Source organism: Triticum urartu, chromosome 1A, assembly GCF_056163025.1.
Source record: "Triticum urartu cultivar PI428250 chromosome 1A, HENAU_Tu73, whole genome shotgun sequence".
Lineage (NCBI taxonomy): Eukaryota > Viridiplantae > Streptophyta > Magnoliopsida > Poales > Poaceae > Triticum > Triticum urartu.
In genome coordinates this window covers 40738241-40756315 of record NC_141873.1, presented here as the reverse complement: position 1 = coordinate 40756315, position 18075 = coordinate 40738241, and the positions used below count along the sequence as shown (strand labels likewise).

Below are 18075 nucleotides of genomic sequence, written 5' to 3'. Positions count from 1 at the left end.
CCCACCCCCTGCCCCCGGTTTACTTATTCACCAGCAATGTTTCCACCTATTTCGCCTTTCTCCCATAGTTCCATCGCTGCAGACAAAACCACCCTCCTCCTTGTCATATCTCGCCCTTCAATCCTCCTCACCACATCCACGCCATACCCCTTTTGCCGCCGCCGCTGCCAGATCTGGAGTGGCTGCAGAAGCGCCAGTTGATGGTGCGACTTTACCCACGGCCATGGTGAATTCGACGGAGCCATCGGCCGAGCCTCTATCGTCAGATCCCGCGATCGAAGGTGGCGTCGAGGATGGGAGGGGCACTCCTGCAGAGGCTATGACGGCTTCATTCGGTTTCCACCGCGGCACGCCGTTGTCGCTCCTGTCGACACTCAAGTCGTGTGGGAGCCAAGGATTGCTGCGGTACACTCCCGTCAACCGTGTTGGCGAAGCAGTAGCCCCGACCATGGGCTCCTCCTCGCAGGATCTGGACGAGGTCAACCAGAGCCTACAACTCGGCCTCGATGAAGTGACCGCAGCACCGGGAGTCGGCAAGCCTGCGGACCACGAGTCCGCTAATGTCGCCGAGGCGGTTTCTTCGCGCCTGTTGAAGGCGCATACCCGCCGCCGCCGCCCTGCTATGCCATCCCAAGCAGAAGAGGTAGCCATGAGCGCGCCACCACAGGCGTCCGAGCGCAAGCGACATTCGGTCCGCGCCGATGCGCTCGACAGGCCACGGTTCTCCGTGACGCTTTCCGCGGAAGAGATCGAGGAAGACATCTACGCCCTCACCGGCGCGCTGCCGCGTAGCCGCCCTCGCCACCACCCACCTGCAGTGCAGAATCGGCTCAACGTAAGATCTGTCTCCTCAGATCCCTCCCTCCCTCCCCTTATATTCGAGCTCCTGTCGCTCCTCAACAGGGGCCCATTCGTAATTCTGTAGATGTTCTTGTCCCCAGCTGCTACTTCCCGACGCGCGGTTATCGAAGATCAACGCTGAGTCCTACCGGGTGCCGGACGATCACTGACTCTCTCAACTCACCAAGCGTCGTCGGTGCACTGTGCAGAGAGGTTATGCGGCCAAACAAGAGGGACTCGAAAAATCCGGTTGGTCTCGAAACGGTCAACGAAGGCAGGGGAGGGGGGGGGCGACAACTACGAATTGATGCAAACTTTATGAAAACATGCGAATACAATGCACATGATGACATGATAATGCAACAAACAAAATAAATCATACGGCGATCACGAAATATATGGAAGGCATCTGGAGCGTCGGTCTCGGGTTGTTACAGTGTGCCACCCACGCTACGACCCGATGGGGCGACACGGCGGCAGTGCGAGGGTCGGTGCAGCCTCAGGAACGGCCTGGAGCGGATGGCCTTGGGGCGGCGGTTGACCGCGGGCCGCGGCACTACGGCCCGAAGGCGACATAGCGTCAGCGCGCGGATTTGTGCAACCACGGAAACGGCCTCAAGGCGGCGGCAGGGACCACGTGCCGCAGCGCAATGGCTCGAAGGCGACGCAACGGCAGCGTGGAACGGTGCAGTCACAGAAAGAACCACAAAGCGGCGGCGCTGCGGTCCAACGGGGCGTACGCAGCGGTAGCCCATTGCTCGATCGATGAAGAGATGCGCGTACTCAGTGATGATCTTCATAGAATCCAACGCAGGCACGCACATGCAGTTGATCAGACCAGACGGCATGCGTCAGGCAGCTAGACATAGCAGGAGCGTGCAGCCGGACATGGACACACGTTGTGCACGGCGGCCGGTTAACACACGCACAAGTACGCAAGCAGCCGTACTGCCGTAGTTAACACAAAGTGCACGAGCACCCATCAATCCATCATGCACACAGCCACGCGATCTGGATCCCTGGGCCAACGCGGGCGCTCGAGCAGCCACCACACCACGCGAGGCGCGTGAGTGGTCGCGGGCCACGCGACGAGGGCAAGAGGGCCATCACAGGATTGCACGACGGCTGACGTATCAGCGGCGCATGTGAAGCCAACAGCGTCCTCCGCCGATCTACTCGAAGGCATGAAGATGCTGATGGAGTAAACGCAACTCGTAGAGGACGAATGGACGTAGTGCGACTCAATCCGATCAGGGATCGGAAAACCAAACAAGAATAACACCGATCAATCGATCAGGAAAAAGACTCTACGGCAACTGATCAACGTGATCGGTGGGACGAACCCTAGGTACGGGCGGCGCGGCCCCAGCGGTGATCATGGAGGCCGACCGCCCCGTGGGCAGCGCATGGGACGGAAGCGACGGGCGGCGGCTAGGGTTTGGATCGATTAGGCTGGTACCATGTTAGAACGGAGAGAGGGATTAGGTGGAATAGTTGTTGTATTGCTTGATCCTCATGGGCATATATATAGGAGTACATGATCATCTTGGAGTATAAGACAAGGTAGAATAATATCCTACGCTGTCCTAGCTTTCCTAGTAATCACGATACTCAACAAGCTCGTCGTATGGATACGGTTCCGACTCTGGATCTTCTTCTTGGTCTTGTGGCTGTTACGGCTGCTGGGCCGCCGCCGCCACCTTCCATGTGCGAGAGGACTGAGGGAGTCCTGGACTAAGGGGTCCTCGGGCGTCTGACCTATTGAATATGGGCTGGACTGATGGGCTGTGAAGATACAAAGGCCGAAGACTCTACCCGTGTCCGGATGGGACTCTCCTTGGCGTGGAAGGCAAGCTTGGCGACCAAATATGAAGATTTCTTTCTCTGTAACCAATCTTATGTAACCCTAGGTCCCTCCTGTGTCTATATAAACCAGAGGGCTAGGTCCGTAGATATATCCTCATAATCATAGTCAGACAGGCTAGACTTTTAGGGTTTAGCCATTATGATCTTGTGGTGGATCAACTCTTGTAATACTCATATTCATCAAGATCAATCAAGCAGGAAGTAGGGTATTACCTCCATAGAGAGGGCCCGAACCTGGGTAAACATTGTGTCCCCCGTCTCCTGTTACCATCGACCTTAGACGCATAGTTCGGGACCCCCTACCCAAGATCCACCGGTTTTGACACCGACATTGGTGTTTTCATTGAGAGCTCCACTGTGTCGTCGTCAAAGGGATTGATGGCTCCTTCTACCATCTTCAACGACGCTGTCCAAGGGGAAGTCTTCCTCCCCGGACAGATATTCGTATTCGGTGGCTTCGCACTGCGGGCCAACTCACTTGGCATCTAGAGTAGATTGAAAGCTACGCCTCTAGCCACCAGGTCAGATTTGGAAACTTGAACTACGTTGCGGATATCCGCGGAGACTTGATCTTCGAAGGATTCAAGACCACAACAGCCGCTCCTTGCCACTATGATGAGAATGGCGTAAATCCGTTGTCATTGGACCATACCTAAGAGATAGTACCTGTAGCTGCTCTGGCCTTAGATCCGGAGCAGATTGCGCCATCCGAGGACGGGAAGCTCAACCCCGCCACGGAAGCTATAGACTCAGCGGCGTTGGAGCCGCACACATACTTAACTTCAAGTGAAATCAATGTGCTACCTCCTGAGCACTGCGTTGGTTTTTCCCGAAGAGGAAGGAATGATGTAGTAAAGTAGCGTAAGTATTTTCCTCAGTTTTTGAGAACCAAGGTATCAATCCAGTAGGAGGCTACCCGCGAGTCCCTCGTACCTGCACAAAACAAATAAATCCTCGCAACCAACGCGATAAGGGGTTGTCAATCCCTACAGGGCCACTTACGAGAGTGAGATCTGATAGATATGATAAGATAATATTTTTGGTATTTTTATGATAAAGATGCAAAGTAAAATAAAAGCAAAGTAAAAAAACAGGAAATTACTAAATATTGAAAGATTAATATGATGAAGATAGACCCTGGGGCCATAGGTTTCACTAGTGGCTTCTCTCAAGAGCATAGGTATTCTTTGATGGGTGAACGAATTACTGTTGAGCAATTGACAGAATTGAGCATAGTTATGAGAATATCTAGGTATGATCATGTATATAGGCATCACGTCCGAGACAAGTAGACCGACTCGTGCCTGCATCTACTACTATTACTCCACTCATCGATCGCTATCCAGCATGCATCTAGAGTATTAAGTTAATGAAAACAGAGTAATGTCTTAAGCAAGATGACATGATGTAGAGGGATAAACTCATGCAATATGATGAAAACCCTATCTTGTTATCCTCGATGGCAACAATACAATATGTGCCTTGCTGCCCCTACTTTCACTGGGAAAGGACACCACAAGATTAAACCCAAAGCTAAGCACTTCTCCCATTGCAAGAAAGATCAATCTAGTAGGCCAAACCAAACTGATAATTCGAAGAGACTTGCAAAGATAACCAATCATACATAAAAGAATTCAGAGAAGATTCAAATATTGTTCGTAGATAGACTTGATCATAAACCCACAATTCATCGGTCTCAACAAACACACCGCAAAAAGAAGATTACATGGAATAGATCTCCACAAGAGAGGGGGAGAACATTGTATTGAGATCCAAAAAGAGAGAAGAAGCCATCTAGCTAATAACTATGGACCCGTAGGTCTGAGGTGAACTACTCACACTTCATCGGTGGGGCTATGGTGATGATGTAGAAGCTCTCCGTGATTGATGCCCCCTCCGGCAGAGCTTTGGAACAGGCTCCAAGATGGGATCTCGTGGATACAAAAAGTTGCGGCTGTGAAATTAGGGTTTTGGCTCCGTATCTGGTCGTTTGGGGGTACGTAGGTATATATAGGAGGAAGGAGTACGTCGGTGGAGTAACAGGGGGCCCACGAGGGTGGAGGACGCGCCTGGGGGGGGGGGGGGGGGGGTAGGCGCGCCCCCCTACCTCATGGCCTCCTCTTTTGTTTCTTGGCATAGGGTCCAAGTCTCCTGGGTCTTGTTCGTTGAGAAAATCACGTTCCCGAAGGTTTCATTCCGTTTGGAATCCGTTTGATATTCCTTTTCTTCGAAACCCTAAAACAGGCAAAAAACAGGAATTCTGGGCTGGGCCTCCGGTTAATAGGTTAGTCCCAAAAATAATATCAAAGTGGATAATAAAGTCGAATAATGTCCAAAAGAGTAGATAATATAGCATGGAGCAATCAAAAATTATAGATACATTGGAGACGTATCAAGCATCCCCAAGCTTAATTCCTACTCGTCCTCGAGTAGGTAAATGATAAAAACATAATTTTTGATGTGGAGTGCTACTTGGCACAATTTTAATGTAATTCTTCTTAATTGTGGTATGAATATTCAGATCCGAAAGATTCAAGATAAAAGTTTAATATTGACATAAAAATAATAATACTTCAAGCATACAAGCAATCATGTCTTCTCAAATTAACATGGCCAAAGAAAGTTATCCCTACAAAATCATATAGTCTGGCTATGCTCTATGTCAGGACCCCGATTCCAAGTCATATCGATCTAGCCGGTAACACCTCATATCACTTAGCGGCCTCACACATGGTATTCCCACGGGTGTCGCCTTACCATGGCCCGGGACCGTTTGCGCCTTTTGGGTCACGTATATGATAGTGTCGCTAGCATCCATATGACAGAGAACCCGGGCTGACATGACTAGTCATGAACCCAAAGTGGCACTAACTTACGGGGACAGGCATACATGAATCAACATCGAGTATGTCAGTCAGCAGCGTGCGAATCCGGGCTGTAGCACTGGGCTAACAGGACTACGGTGAACCGGGCTGTAGCAGGCTAGGCAGGACTCCGGATGTCACCGCGTGACATTTCCCTGAAGGGATAGACACAGGAACGAAGTGAATCACATGCCGGTCAGTCAAGTGTTCCGGAGCAGTAGCGCTGGGCTAGCAGGACTCCCGTGAACCGGGCTGTAGCGGACTACTATGACTCATGGAAGTACAAGACTACATTTCCCCATAAGAGAGGCTACTAAGGATAAACAACTAGGTTGTCGGATCCCACACATACCAAACATTTCAATCATACACACAATATGCTCAATATGTGCAATACAACATGGCACCACAACAAGACTCTACGACTCAGAGTATTATTCATTAGGCTCCGAGGAGTGAGATATTACAAACATGGGTCTCATGACCCAACAATCATAGCATACAATCAAAGCACATGCGGAAGCTTAACATGTCTGAGTACAGACATCTATAAATGAAAAAGGCTGAGAAGCCTGACTATCTACCAGATCCTGCCGAGGGCACAAGATCGTAGCTGAGGTAACAAGCTAAACGTCGAAGTCCACGTGGAACTACTAGCGAGACTGAAGTCTCTTTGCAAAACATAAATTAAGCAAATGTGAGTACAAATGTACCCAGCAAGACTTACATCAGAACTAACTACATATGCATCGGTATCAACAAAGGGGGTGGTGGAGTTTAACTGCATCAAGCCAGCTTTGACTCAGTGGCTAACCTGAACTACGACTGCAAGTAACTCTTTTCAGGTGGCCCACACGAGTCCACAAATTCACCATACCAATACACCACTATGGATCCGCTCCCGTCTCCCTGCGAGAACGCCATGCATAGCACTCACGCTTATCTTGCGAGTTTTAGAGTATCCACTTTCACTTGTCTATGAACAATGCAAGGGGTCCAAGTTTCCATATCCGAGGAATCCAGCTATTCGAATAGATAATGATAACCCTGCAGGGGTGTACTTCTTCACACACGCTCTCGCCACTTACCACCATGTACACGTCGTGTATCTCGGCAACCTTCAAGCGGAAGCCTGGTGAGGGAGTCGGCCACGACCTGACTAACCACACAAGTCTCTAGTCCAGGTTTATCGCCTATTCGGGTTCCATCCGCAAGGATATCCGGCCGGGGTGTCGCTCACGGCCCCAAACGATGTGTACAGGGTTCCCAAGCCCACCATCCGGGTGCCACTTGGTACACTGGGCCACTGTGCCTAGTCTGTCCCAAGCCCACCTGTACCGGGTGCCACTTGGTAGACTACTAACACTACCTACAAACATCAAAAACTAGTTGCAACTCCTAGACAGAGATCGAGTTGATTAATAAATCGAGAGAGCTTGGAGCGCCCGGAGCCCAATGTGTGGTAGTAACTGTTCATGGATCACAAACACAGAACTCAGTTCCTTAGGACGGCTGCAATGAGACAACCCACCATGTACTCCTACATGGCCTCTCACCGCTACCTTTATCAAATCGTGTTCACACACTTAGCTCACACACAGTAGGACATGTTCACCACATTCCTATTCATCCCCGATGAATCGGACCTGACTCAACTCTAAGCAGTAGTAGGCATGAGAAACAAGCATGAATGAGTAGGCACATCAGGGCTCAAACAACTCCTACTCATGCTAGTGGGTTTCATCTATTTACTATGGCAATGACAGGTCATGCAGAGGAAAGGGGTTCAACTACCGCAACATGTAACAGTTGAATCACTGTTGTCCTAATGTAGTAAAAGAGAGCAGGAGCGAGAGAGTGGGATTGTATCGGAATGAACAAGGGGTTTTTGCTTGCCTGGCACTTCTGAAGATATTATAGCTCTTCATCGGTGTCATCGAACTCATCGTCGGGATACGCCTACCAAGAGGGGACAAGCACCGGCAATAGAGAAGAACACAATCAATGCAAATGCAACAATATGATGCATGATCATGGCATGTATATGTGATGTTGTTTGTGCTAATGCCAATAGCAACAAGTTCAATGGAGCTCATTTGAATCAAGGATTCAAATGCAACTCCAAACTTAAGCATTTTAAATGCCCTTTATGTGTTTTCATCTATACAGCAGGTTTAGGTTGGTTTGTCATGCATGAAACTAGTACAGATGGATAGATTGAATTTTTCTGATAATTTTTCATATATAAATTATTTCATTTGGAGTTACGGTTGAATTTCTATGATTTTTTGAAGTTTTGGGCATTTTCTAAAAATAATAAATCATTTAAGATTTATTTAAATTCCAGAAAGGAATTATTGCGTCAGCATGACCTCACAGTGACGTCAGCAGGTCAACGACTCGGTCCAGGTCAAACCTGACGTGTGGGGTCCACACGTCAGTGACACAGTTAACTAACAAGGTTAATTAAAATTAAACTAAACCTAATCTATTTTAGTTAAGGCCTGGGCCCACATGTCAGAGGCTAATTAAACTAACTAAATAAATTAACACTAACCTGGGTTAATTAGCAGGACTGGCCCCACGCATCAGTGACCCAAGGTGGTCAAACCCTGGTCAGACGGGGTCAAACCCCTGGGTCAACTCGCCGGAGTTGACCCGCGGCTCGTCGCCGGCGAAGCCCGAGACGGAGGAGGGGCTCGGGATTCCTCCTCCGGCGACCAAATGGCCGGTGGAGGGCATCTACGTGGAGCTGGGACTCGCCCGCATCCATTTGTGCAAACGGCAGGGGCTGAGGTGGCCCGAGCTCGCCGGAGTCGAGCTCGTAGCGGCGGCCGGTGTTCGGGTGTTGAGTGAGACGGGGCTACAGAGCACGAGGAGATGGATGGGTGTGTGCGTTATGCTCAGGGGAGTGCGGTCAGTTCGGTGGTGAGCTCAGACGCGAGTGGCGGTGGCTAGAACAACGGCGGCGTCATGCGCGGCGGAGCCGAGCTCTCGGCCATGGCGGAGATGCATCCTGGAGCTCGCGAACGCGAGTGGGAAGAGAGGGTTTCAGCACGGAGGCTCACAGCGGGTCTGGCAGCAACAACGGCGAGATGCTCAGCGGGCTCGGGGAGGCTTCAGAGTCGGCGAATCGTCGGCGGCGATCCACGGCCGAAGGTTGAAGATGATGGCCTAGGCGAGGCTGCGGCGCATCTGGCGTCACGTGGCTTGGTCGAGAGGTAGAGGGAGTCGCGGCGGAGCCTCTAGGCGGTACGGAGAGGGGTAGGGTGGCCGGTGGCAGCGGTAACGGCGAGCGGCGGCGACGGCCGTGTTCGGTCGTGCTACAGAGAGAGAGCAGGGGAAGGGAGAGTGAGCTGCGAGAGAGGGGAAGGACCAGGGGGGCTCGGGCATCTCTAGGCGTGTCGGGGGCGCCTCGGTGGCAAGCAGGAGGTGGCCAGGGCGGCGTCGGCGCTCGCCACCGAGCTGCTTCGGGGCGAGGGGGAGGAAGACGACAGAGTGGAAGAGGTGGGCTGGGCCGGCCAGCTCAGATGGGCCGCTAGGTGGGCTAGAGCGCCAGGTAAGTGCCCAGGTGATTCTCTCTCACTTTTATTTCTGTTTTCTACTTTGCAAATTTGTTTTTGATTTAGTAGCAACACCAAATCACTTCTATGAATCCTGAAAATATTCCTGGGCACTTGCTGAAATATTTCAGTGTCCCAAAAATAGTTCCAACATTATTTGAACATTTAAATTATTTATAGGATTTAAATGCCCAAAGTCAAATACAATAATATTTAATTCAAAAATCCAGAATGGCCTAGAAATATGTGCATCATTTTTGGCAGAGGTTTTCACCTTTAACAAAAATCATGGACTTTTCTAAAGGGCATTTGGGTTCATTGAAAATATTTTTATTTTGATCCTAGTTGCATTTCATTTGGTGCTAGGGTTTGGACATCCCCATTTCAGGTTTAAGAAAATTTAAACATGATGCAACAACCAAGACTAGACCACAACAAGGCTGAAGCTAGGGCTGTGACAACTCGCCCCCACTAAACAAGAATCTCGTCCCGAGATTCAAGCGTGGGTAAAAGAAGAGGGGACTCGAACTATCACAATCTTCATGATCCAACTGCTCTTCTCAAGGATGTTGATTCATTGCTCCAATTGATCTTGACATCTTTGCTATCGAGATCTTTATCCAACATGATGATGACGGAAAGAGACTCTCTACCGAAATCGATCTTCTCGAAGATCGAACAACTCACGATCAACTCACGGAATGAGATGTTGAAACATCTCGAGTTGAGACACAAAACATACATCCAAAGGGATGGAGTGAAACAGAGAACGGAGATTCAAGTTGATAAGCACAATTCCACGCTGAATAAGATGGTGCATGGTTTCAAGATAAGAGGACTTATCTGCCATGATTCGATAACGGGACACCTTAGGGAAAGATGAGTCGTAGAGCATTTCCCTTAAGTGGCAAAAAGAATTACTTTTGATACAAAGATCATTGAAACTCTTTATACCAGCCTGAGGTAATCACAATCGATCGTTGGAAGGGTTCGAAAGAATGGCATACTCCGACTAGGATGGATGATGTGGACTACCTTGTTGAAGACAACGCAATGGATGATTTTTAGCTTACCATCGGAAATGGATGGTACCCATGGTAAGTCCACTTTTTAAGATGATCCTGAACAACAACTACTGAGGTGCAAGCTGGGAACAAAATGCAAATGTTGGGAATGATTCTGGTAACTGGGGAAGAACTCAACAGTCGAGAGTGTTTCCAATGTTCCAATGGTTATAGAATCATCGAAGAAACTGAGAGCACAAGGATCCCTAAGAAACAACTTCAAGAATAGGTCACACTAAATACTCATGGAGAAGATGGTCAAATAGCTCAATCAAGATACTACAATGATAGATCTTTTGGCTAGGTGTGTCGGCCAGAACATCAACCTTGTCGGGGACCTACATCATAGATCTTGGAAAAGTTCCAACCATCATATCTGCCTGAGATTCATATCTGGTTGGTAACAGGATATTCCAGACCCATCGAGTCTAGAAGAAAATGAAAGTTTGCAACACAAATCGACGAGATGGCGTTGCGAGATTCTCGGGAAATGGACTATGGTAGTAAGCTCCAAAACATGAGCTAGCTCTGCTAACACATGTGAACATGTTGTCCCAGACAAGCATGACCACGTAGTAGTCTTATAATAAAACACTACCGAGTTCAGGTGGGGAACCACCATCGAGGATAACAAAGTCCTTGCATAAGGCATGCTCTTAAGAAGGAACTTCTTCTCCTTGAACAAATCAATCAGTGGCTTGGTGTGCTAGGGAATACATATGGAGTGGAGGTAATTAATCTACCAAACCATAGAATGCATTTGCACATGCATAAATGACTTGGGATGGTACCAGAGGAAATAGAAACAAACCTTTCTCAAATTCATGGCGGCAACTTACACCTAATGCACGTGAACTTGGAGAAAGTCACTTCTTTCACCCTAACATATACCTCATGAGTGGAACACGAAGGCAATGCTTACAAAAGTTTCCAACACTAGCTCAATGTTCAACATGAATCATGGAGGAGACAAGATGCTGCTGATGGGCTGAACAGCAACTCATCGTAATTTCCATATCACTGGAATTCCACCATTATGTGAACAATGTGATAGTATTGGTCAGACCAAAAGATGTAATGGTGTATGCTCGAGGGATCAACCATGAGTAAGACAACATTACGGTTATCGTTGGTTCTGATTTGATTTGACGATAGCCCATGCACAAATCAAAGATTGTATAAGACAATGGCACCGACAATTGATCACGAGGATTAATCGATGAAGATATCATCTTTCTTCAACAAACACACAACACAAGGATATCCCTTTGAAAATGAACTAAGTGGGACAAGTTTCATCTTCCAACTCTCCAAGTTGTTGTGTAGCTCAACCAACCAGCTCAGGGATATCCAACATAGATTCTTGGAGAAGGGGTGGTTTATAACAAAACCAACTTGATCGCGAGCTCAACATAACGGTCAGGGGACAACCCGGTGATACTTCAGAGAGGATATTCAGAAAATCACGAACCACTGATATGTTATTAAGCTCGGGAATAATCCTGCTTTCTAGGGCAAGACGATATGATCAAATAAGCGAGGGATTGGCACGATCCTAACTCATTGATCGAAGTGTGCACCAGAAATATGGACTAGGTAGCATGATCAATCTTAAGATGACGATTCGATAACCATCACGCAAGGAATGAAATTTATCATCCATTAACTACCAAGCAACAGAGTTGCTAGGAGTATTGATTTCACACATCATAGTTCACTTTTCGGCATTCCGATTGCAACAACACAGAGACCGAGGAATGAAGAACGATGGCGAGAATTATCACTTCGTCAAGAATTCATAAGACACGATGCAATTTATATGATATTCTTGACATAAAGGGGGTAATACTCCGAGGTAGAACAGAGCAAAAGCTGGATTAGCATTTTGATCTGCGATAATACAACTACTTTAACCAGTCCAAGAAATGGATGAGGTGCTGGAGTTTGTTTCTCCTAGTCATTCCGGAATAGAATGGCTTGATGGACCACAAGAATAATAGGCATCGTTAACACGAATGCACAACTAGTCCCACTATCAATTGATAGACAAGGTCAAAATACAACTAAAGAGAGACAACTTAAAGGAACATATGTTTTTCTGAGTTGTGGATGCATAGATTAGCATGTCGAACGGGTTCAACATATTTCTTCCGGATAACCCATGCTGAGAAGGTAGAACTGGCAGAGTCACATCATAGAATCGAGAACTCGTCAAGAGCACTCTGGTTGTGACCTTTCGGTTCAGCGAGGAACTTCTGCCATAAGCAGTTAATGGTACTTGGAAGAGGGTAATACCACGAACCTCGAGGACTATTGCAAGGGTTACTAATATCCTAAAGGAACTAGCAACACTATCAACATGAAGTAAGTAGGATGAATCTTGGGCTCAAAACCCAGGAGTAGAATGCCTACTAACTAAATGGCATCACGGGGTGCTTCCGAGAATGGTGGCCAGAATCATCACACTGGGGATACGAAAGCATTGCTAAATTACTGAGTGGTTCTTGAGGACACCTAGGGTCATAATACTAACTCCAATATACACGTCAAGGCCATGGAGTACCTCAACACACCGATTAGAGTGCTTATTCTGACCAAAAGGACATCGGGAACGGAGGAAGGATTTGCAAATGCATCAGATTATTTAGAAACCTGGAATGACTCGGACAGCATAACGGCTGTAAATGCTCGAAAAGATTTGAGACATCTTGCAAAATGGTGGCATAACCACTCAACATCACAATATCAAGGTTCTGAGGCCAGCTATGAACATATGGAAGTAGTAGTAACTGAATTGAGGCTTGAAATCAACAATCCTAGGCAACTACGGTTTAGTAACATGTGATCCTGATAGAAAGATGAGAAGCCTAGTTCTTAATCCCCGTAGAAGAGAAGAGGATGACTCGGATTAGAAGGCCATAGGGTAAAGGAGTAAAAAGAGCCTTATGTTCCCTTCCATAATTAATTCCCTTACATAACTAAAGCATTTCTAGACACGACTTCGACCAGTTTGGCTTGGTAATCCTACAGGCAGTCAGGCTCTGATACCAAAGCTGTCAGGACCCCGATTCCAAGTCACGTCGATCTAGCCGGTAACACCTCATATCACTTTGCGGCCTTACGCACGGTATTCCCACGGGTGTCGCCTTACCATGGCCCGGGACCGTTTGCGCCTTTTGGCTCACGTATATGATAGTGTCTCTAGCATCCATATGACAGAGAACCCGGGCCGACATGACTAGTCGTGAACCCAAAGTGGCACTAACTTACGGGGATAGGCATACATGAATCAACATCGAGCATGTCGGTCAGCAGCATGCGAATCCGGGCTGTAGCACTGGGCTAACAGGACTCTGGTGAACCGGGCCGTAGCATGCTAGGCAGGACTCCGGATGTCACCGCGTGACATTTCCCCGAAGGGACAGACACAGGAATGAAGTGAATCACATGCCGGCCACTCAAGTGTTTTGGAGCAATAGTGTTGGGCTAGCAGGACTCCGGTGAACCGGGCTGTAGCAGACTACTATGGCTCATGGAAGCACAAGACTACATTTCCCCATAAGAGAGGCTACTAAGGGTAAACAACTAGGTTGTCGGATCCCACACATACTGTCATGGTTTTGTCACGGCAGATGTCCTAGAGAAAGGACTTAGTCGTGGAGCCATCGCGACGGGTTAGCTTGAAGGGGTTAAAGCGGACACAAGGACGCAAGAGAGTTTATACTAGTTCGGCCCCTTCGATGAAGGTAAAAGCCTACGTCTAGTTGTGATGGAATTGATGGGGTTTCGATGACTAGGGAGCAAATAAGCTTTGCCTATGTCTCGAGTTTTTGTCTGTTGTCCTTGAACCGCCGCCGGGTCGTCCCCTTATATTCATGGGTGACACCCGTCGGTTCTCATAGTCCCAACACCGGCTCATAGATGTGTCTGGTTTGGTCTCTACTTATTCCTAACTTACAATACAAGTTACATATTGACGCCGGTTTACGGCTACAGGCTCTCAACCAATTATGGGTCTTGAGCCCTCATCTACCTTCATGGGCTTTAACATACTTAACTACTGATGAAGTTAACCCGGCCCAGATAGGCCGGTTTACGCCCAGTAGTAATATCCCCAACATTAGGCCCCAGATTGATTTGAACAGGTTCATGTCAATCCTTAGCAAAAACTTCATCTTCAACATCTTCTTGTAGTTTGGTGAACCGTCGTGATGTCATCTTCTCTGATTGCTGTAAACCGGCGTGACGTCATCTGTCATAAAGAAACTATCCATGATATCTTCTTGTTTAATAGATCTATGATAATCGAGGCGACAGCTCTATTTCCAAACTTGCAGCCCCTTGATTTTCGTGCCTGACCCATGTCCCTTGCTTTATAAATAGGACCGAAGGGTCATTTCTTTTTCCCCTTCGTGCCCTTCTGCTTCATCTTCCTCGCGTCGCCCAGCTTCGGAGCTCCGCCGCCGCCGTCGACCTCTGCACCAACTTTGACCGCTGCATCACCCTGAGCGTACCAGAGCACTGCGGCGACCTTCCGCTTCTTCCTCAGCTCCGGTAAGTCTTCTATCCTTTTCATCATAGATCTGTTCTAGGGTTTCCATGTTCTCTAGCGTTCATCGCTTGCTTCTTGTTCATATGATAGATCCTTAGACGAGTCTGTGAATCTTTGCTCTGTGTAGCAGTAGTTTTTATCCTCCGTTTTCACTTTCGCATATTAAGACCATAGATCTTATCCGTACCTTCGCTCATTGATTCGGCACTGCTCCTTTTGGGACTTGAATATTTATCTCCTTTATAAACATGTTCCAGATCCAAAGCTGTAGTATAATCTTGTGAAATCTGTTTTTGTGTACTTACTCATCTGCAGTCTTGACTGTTCAATGTTTAGACCAGGCGGTTTAACTTTGTAGAAAAAATTGACAAACCGGTATATACCATTAGTCCCCTTGTTGAACCGCCAGATGTTGGTTGCTTCATGAAACTCTGGTTCAGATAGTTCTGTCTCCGGTTTAACAGTGCCCATACCAACGTACCTTGATCAAATGCATTTTTGAACCGGGATCTTCTACCTTGTAGATTCCATCATGGCCAAGCAAGTATATGAGTGCAATTGGGTTCCTTCTCGCATCACAGAGGATCAACTGGACGATTTAGTCCTGATTGGCGCTTTAGGCAGCAAAGATACCATCCATTGGAGGGCTCCTGGCAAAGAATGCCCTCCCACACCTCGAGAAGGAGAGGTTGTTGTTTTCGTAGATCACTTAGCCCGGGGCTTTAAGCCGCCCGGTTCTAAATTTTACCGGGATGTTTTAGCCGATTTCCAACTCCATCCGCAAGACACTGGCCGCAACTCTGTTACAAATATGTGCCACTTCCAAGTGCTCTGTGAGGTGTTCTTTCAAGAGGAGCCCACAGTGGAATTGTTCAGAGATCTTTTCCATCTAAACCGCTGTACTGAGTTTACTGATGGCTCTAATACGGAGTTGGGTGGCATGGCGATTCAGAAAAGGAAAGAGATCACATACCCTCACGCCAAGCTGCACAGTCACCCCAAGGAGTGGAATCAGACATGGTTCTACTGCAAAGACACCTCCCCTGCTGGTGAGAATCCCTTGCCTGGCTTTCGTCCGGAGCGGCTCAACAATACACACCCTTTTCCTCAAAGATTGACTGCCCAGGAGAGAAGCAAATATGCTCCCCAGCTGTCAAAGCTCAGAGCCTTTATGGCCAACGGTTTAACAGGGGTTGATCTCGCTCGCTGTTGGATATCATGGAGCATACTGCCCCTTAGTCAGTGCTCCGATTTGATGTGCGAGTATACTGACAGTGTTGATGACCCACTGCGACATTCAAAACTCCAGCTCTCCGATGAAGAAATCACAGAAGCTGTGCATAAGATACTGAATGAACCGGAACACGTCTGCGCTAGAACCGGCCTGCTTCCCTTCTGTGCCACCAACAAACCGCCAGCTGTAAGACTTTGATTTTTCTATTTGCTGATTCTGTTATTGATATGTCTGGTCATTGTTTTTAATATCAGTGTCTGCATAATCAGGGCAATGATCCGTTTTGGAGCAAAAAACTGCCGCAGGAGAAACCAGAAAAACCAGACAAACTGGAAAGAGCAACCCGGCAAAAGACTAAAGCTGTGAAGAAGACTGCCCACAGGAAAAGAACCACTGCATCTTCTAATCCGGCCGCTGATGATGATGTAGATAATCCGGACTTTGAGGTAGAGCTTGACTCACTTGGTTTATTTTTCATACATCTTATTGATGATGATATTTGTCAGGATGATGCCGAAGCCAGCCACACAGATGTTGCAGAGGTAATTATTCTCTCTTCCGATTCAGAAACTTTGCCTTAACAAAAAATCCGCCAGGCAAACCGGAAAGTTAAATTTTCTCATCCTCTTGCTTATTTGGATCCTAACTTTCTTATGAAGACCCAACAACACGAAGCTCGTTGCACAACCCGGCACAGCGGCCAGGTAGTTACCTCCGCCGGTTTACCGAATAGTCCGGTTCGGAAACACCATTCAGAGGTCTCTAATTTGCTTGTCAATGCTTGTCCTAAAGCGGGCTGCTTTCGTCAACCTCTTAATCCATCTGTCTCTGATTACCAGGTTACTTCCCACTCATCTTATGGTGAATCCTCGGCTACTCAGCTCCCACCGCTTAAAACGGTGCTTGGGTAAGCTATACTTATTGTGATGTTTGCAGTACATTGCCTTAGAACATATGCTGATTTGATTTTATTATTCTTCTCAGGGCCAAACCTAGGCCAAGCAAGAAAGCCCGCCTGGACAAAGCGGCCGAAGAAGATGTCGTTCTTGAAGCAGACAAGACACCCAATGCTAAAGCGGCTATTCCTGAGGATATTCCCAATGATCCACCGCAGCCAGATGATGATCTTATTGCTGAAGAGAGACCTACTGATACCTCAGCTCCTATCCATCAGCCCACAGGTTCCATCCGGATTGAAAGCCCCACCGGTCCAGCAAAACGTACTGACAAGCCAACAGCTCCAGTGCAAACCGGCGGTACCAAGGATGATGAGGTTGTCATTACTGGCACTGGCCATACTGAGCCAAGCAATCCTGTCGCTTTATCCAAACATTCTGCCAAGGAAGAATTTGCTGCTTTTGGCAAAGGCAAGTGGAACGCTGATTTGACGACTTACGCTGCTCTGAACGCCCAAGATATCCATTCCGGCTATCTGAACCGGCTGTATACCAGCCGTGACTACGAAGCCGGTCTGGTTAATATGATGAAAGATAAATATGAGGTAACTTCCATATGCTCCTTCCTACTTGTATGCTTCCATTCTTGCTGACTCTCCTAGCCCCCAAGGGCCGGTTTGAAATATTCTTTCAAACCGGGACTTAATAATATAAATCTTGATGCTTTGAAATTTGCTGATGTAGCCCCCAAGGGCCGGTTCAACTTAGCGTAGTTAAACCAGTACTTTAAGTAATTGAAACTGCCGCATCAGAATATATATGATCAAATAGCCATTAGCCCCCAAGTGCCAAGTTGAATGCTTGTATTGATCTTGGGACTTTGTAAACAATTGAAACATGAAGATTGAATATGCATTAGCCCCCAAGTGCTAAGCGCATAACTTGTTATGTGGTTGGTACTTGAATTCTTCTACCGATTTGTTGAAACATATATCTGTATGCATGCAGGCGGAGCTGAAGACGAAAGAAAACCAAGTCATCGATCTTCAAGAAAACCTGAAAACCCAACAGGCTGAAACCTCCAAAGAAAAAGAGGAATTGGCCAGTGCTTTAAGCGCCATGGAACAACTTAAGGAGAACTTCAAGAAGAAACGGGCGGATTGGGCCACTGAAAAGTCCGCTTTGATCAAACGAGC

At 47.6% G+C, this 18075-nt stretch overlaps 1 protein-coding gene across 1 annotated transcript; it reads left to right on the top strand.

Annotated features, from left to right (window-relative positions):
- The first annotated feature begins 223 nt into the window (after positions 1–223).
- Positions 224–1010, top strand: LOC147989799 (uncharacterized). Its single transcript, XM_087536148.1, has 2 exons — positions 224–835; positions 942–1010. The coding sequence occupies exons 1-2, from the start codon at positions 224–226 to the stop codon at positions 1008–1010; spliced, it is 681 nt and encodes a 226-aa protein (XP_087392274.1).
- The last annotated feature ends 17065 nt before the right edge of the window (positions 1011–18075 follow it).

Bases quoted from the DNA above. Each gene is read 5' to 3' on its own strand.
- LOC147989799 (XM_087536148.1), top strand. From the start codon at position 224: ATGGTGAATTCGACGGAGCCATCGGCCGAGCCTCTATCGTCAGATCCC. The intron at 836-941 runs GTAAGATCTGTC...TCTTGTCCCCAG, and splicing joins CAGTGCAGAATCGGCTCAAC to CTGCTACTTCCCGACGCGCG.